This window comes from Acyrthosiphon pisum, chromosome A1 (assembly GCF_005508785.2).
Source record: "Acyrthosiphon pisum isolate AL4f chromosome A1, pea_aphid_22Mar2018_4r6ur, whole genome shotgun sequence".
NCBI classification, from domain to species: Eukaryota; Metazoa; Arthropoda; class Insecta; order Hemiptera; family Aphididae; genus Acyrthosiphon; species Acyrthosiphon pisum.
Window position 1 is genome coordinate 90,977,805 of NC_042494.1, and position 4,459 is coordinate 90,982,263.

The 4,459-nt window shown below is 25.6% G+C and overlaps 1 protein-coding gene across 1 annotated transcript; it reads left to right on the forward strand.

The window, feature by feature from the left end:
- Window positions 1-1,912: 1,912 nt before the first annotated feature.
- AANAT4 (dopamine N acetyltransferase-like) lies at window positions 1,913-4,115 on the forward strand (the record flags this gene model as incomplete). The annotated part of the gene is given in 2 exon segments (XM_029487758.1): window positions 1,913-2,189; window positions 3,614-4,115. Coding segments are annotated over 2 exon segments (476 nt in total), but the record flags the coding sequence as incomplete, so codon positions are not given.
- Window positions 4,116-4,459: the final 344 nt, after the last annotated feature.

Below are 4,459 nucleotides of genomic sequence, written 5' to 3' on the forward strand. Positions count from 1 at the left end.
ACATGAGAAATCGAGTGAATATCCAATGTTGTAAAAATTTGAATTTCAAATCGATCATAAAAATTTAATTTGACTTTCTTATAGATATTTTTTGTTTGATAAAGGTAGATAATCTTATAAGGAATCTTGTATTACATTTTCATATCTTAGATTTAAAAAGAAAAATTTTTATGAATTTCTAACTCGAAATAATTTGCAAATTTTCGTGATTTTTCCATATTTTGTCATTTTTTGAACTTTAAATGCTTATAAAAAAAAACTGTGACTAACGATTTTTAATATTTTTCATCTGCCTTTGAAACAATATACTAGGAGCCTTCTATTAAATTTTCAAGCTTTTTTATCCAACAAATACAATTTTATTGATATTTTTAGAAAAAAAACTAAAAAAAAATGGAAAATGAAAATGTCCGTAAAGAGCTCAAAATAAATCAAAATATTTTGAAAATGTTATGGTGTATAGAAAATGCTAAGATAAACATTCAGTCAAAATTTCATATATCTACGGTTATTTTTTTTAAAGTTACACCAAAAACCAAAATCGATTTTCTCGAAAACAGATTTTGCGTAAAAATTCCCGTTTTTCCTTAATTTTTCTTTTGTTTTTCACGGCGCTTTTGAAAACTATTGGAAAAATTTTACTTTTGACCCCCCCAAAGTACCAACTAGATTCACTTTCCTATCAGAAAAGGTACTGTTGAAGAAAATCCAAGCACTTTTACTGTCCTAAAACGTGATGACAGACACAAAAATAAAAAAAATAAAAAAACACACATCATTGTAAAATCAATACATTCATCGTTCCACTCAGAATCTAAAATTATGTTTATTTTTACAAATATAATAGTTATTAAAATAGTTATAAGTTTTAACAAATGAACATTTAAAAAAAAATTTACCTTTGAATTATTAATAATTATTATGTACCTATATTTTTTTTATAATTTTACAATATTTCGGCAACGCCTGTTTAAAGAAAAAAATTTAATATTAGACAGATGAATTATTTTACTTTTTGTGTTACTTAGAGATTTCTTCGTTTTCAAATTTAATAATTACATTATACATTTATATTGATTGATCGTCATTTGTTTGCTCGGTACCTAAAATATAGTCTTTAAATTTTTTTGGAATATGAATACTTCTTATTTTACAATAAATATTTGTTTGAATTTGTTTAACAATATTGAGCCACATATTTGGTTTTTCTTTATAAGAATATTGGCAAATATTTTAATATTTAGAGAAAAATGGACATAATTTTAGTATATAAAAAAAATTTTTTAGGAAAACTGTGTCTCATTTTTGGTGGAAAATGGACACGCCCACGTTAATGGCTATGGCCATTATTGTATGTACCTATATACTTAGTTATACACTTATACCTACAATAGTCAATAATGTAATGTCATATAATGTGTTAAAGTGTTTTGGTATTGGGAGATGAAAAATTTAAATAAATGAAAATAGTTCGTCATATAATTATAAATTATAATGTCGGTTTTATACGAGTTATTATGTACCAAATTCGGAATTATGTTCCTCATTTTATTTCCCAAAGACCGATGGATTTTTTTGGATTACCTATACAACGCTTATGTAACCCAAAAATATGATTACAGAAAAAAATACTTTGTAACAAAAATATATAAACATTATAAACACAGATATATTTAAAGACAATTTAAGTAAAAATTTGGATGGAATTAAATAATATTTTAGATTTTAGTTATTTTTATTGTAATTTAAAAGTGATATCAAAATTCAAAGATGTTTTGAATTTGGCGCAAATAATATGAATACAGTTAGGTAAAAAGTAGCCGAATAATAAGAATTGTGTGTCTATTTTAAATTGAAGTTGATATCATTCATAAGCAATAATACGATTTTTTCTATTTATATATTTATATAGGAGTATCGTTTATGGCAATATCTGCAGAGACAGGTGAAATGATGGGTGCCGCGTTGAATAGCACAGTGTGCAGGAGTAACGAAATAAAACAATACGGTGACGAGAACAAAAGTTCGAAATATAATGATATTATGGTTATCTTAGACAAAGCTGGACGAGAAACTGATGTTTTTGGGCAGTATCCAAACATAGATCGTATGATGGAGTTAAAGATTATTACAGTTAATGAGGAATATAGAGGACTTGGGATTTGCAAAGCCCTCATCAATAAGTCTAAGTACATCAAAAATAATTTGTTCATATAAACATAATAATAACAATTGCAGGACAATATTGATAAACGATTTTAGACATCAATAATATTATTGTTGACTATAAGTACCAATTATTCATCTATAGATAATTCTCTTTCGCAATGTTTTATTTGTGTTATTTAAAATTGTTAGTATTATTAATACAATAGTATAAAAACATCATTATGTTACATATTATGTATTCTCAGAGTGCAGTTCAAGTTAGATTATGTATAGGCGATAACCCGTCATTACTTTCAAATTTTTGACAATTAATAAATATCAGTAGGTAGGTAGGTACTCAATAGCTCTTGTCTAGATGAGCAAAGTCTGACAAAATTTTTTAAGCCCCAGTCACCATTATCTTGTTAGTGCCGTTATGATTTCTATCGATTTTAGTTATCAATGTTTCAAAACCCTAAAAATTTTTCACTCAAAATTTTTAGATTCTGAGTGGAACGATGAATGTATTGATTTTACAATGATGTGTGTCTTTTTTTTTTTTTTTTATTTATTTTTTTATTTTTTTTTGTGTCTGTGTACACGATAAGTAGTCGAAATAATGCTTCGATTTTCAACTTCAGTATCTTGTTCGATTGGAAAGTGAATATCGTTAGTGCATTGAGGAGGTCAAAATTTAAAATTCTCAGTAATTTTCAAAAGCGCCAAGAAAAACCAAAGAAAAATTAAGGAAAAACGGGAATTTTTACGCAAAATCGATTTTTCACAAAATTTAATTTGGTTTTTGGTGTAACTTTAAAAAAAATGACCGTAGATACATGAAATTTTGACTGAATGTTTATATTAGCATTTTCTATACACCATAACATTTTCAAAATATTTTGAGCTCTTTACGGACATTGTCAGTTTTCATTTTTTTTTAGTTTTTTTTTTAAAAATATCAATAAAATTTTATTTGTTGATTAAAAAAGCTTGAAAATTTAATAAAAGGCTCCTAGTATATTGTTTCAAAAGCAGATGAAAAATATTAAAAATCCTTAGTCACAGTTTTTTTTTTTATAAGCATTTAAAGTTCAAAAATTGACAAAATATGGAAATATCACGAAAATTAGCAAATTATTTTGAGTATTTAATGGGCTGTATATAGGCATATAGCTATTGTAAGTTATAATTTTTAATTTATATATTGGTCATGAATCATGATTAATAATAGCCCCGGCCTTCCAGCAAAAAAAAATATATATTTGACTGTGTATGTGCCCACAATAAGCTACAAGTGTTAAGTGCCGAAGAAAACACTAAAACATTATTTTCTAATTATTTATTTAAAAAAATACATACAATTTATATAATGTATTGTCTATACGACCATACCATATTATATTTGCATACTATTGGTGATACCTATACTTGATTTACATTAATATAATAATAACTTAATTTCTAGAGAGTTGGCATTGGAGTTAGGGTATCAAATGATGTACGTGGAGTGCTCCAGTCATTTTACTGCAAAAGCTGCTGAAAGACTTGGATTTCAATGCATATATTCGTTGTCTTATTTGGATTACGTGAACAAGCAGGGTGAAGTGGTGTTCAAGACACAGCCTCCTCACACAATTTTCAAAATCCATGTGTTACTTCTCTAATATATAATCAATATTTATCAACCTTTCATAATTCATATAACGAATTAATGAAATAGCTAATTTATTTTATTAAATGTCGAAAAGTTTGAGGTTTTTTTCTATAACGAATTTTTATTTGTTATAGAAATTGGGATTTTTTTTTTAATCTAAAAAAAAACATTGAATTATTTACATTTAAAAAAGATATATATTATTTTATTAACTCGTTATGAATTATGCTTTTTAGTGATAAGAAAAATAGTTTTTTGCCAAAAATTACATGGTAAAAATTAAAGAAAATGTTGATATTGATGATCTTAAAAATGTAGTTACTGAAGATGTGTACCTATCCAAATGTATATAAATTGGAATAAGTAGCATTCACTATACATCTATACCTGTTAGTTGTGCAACCTGCAAACGTTCATTTTCTTCAATAATTTAATCACTGCATTTAGCTTGTCAGAGAACAACAATGAGGCAAGAATGATAGGTATTCAAATTTATAAGTAGGTATGATATAAATATCGAAAGAGATGTAACTAGTAGACACAAAAAAAATTATTGTTACATTTTCAGCAACTAATAGAATATTAGTATTGATTTAATATTATTTTACATGATTGATATTACTTTATTACAAAATGCATATCAGCAAATGTGACCGA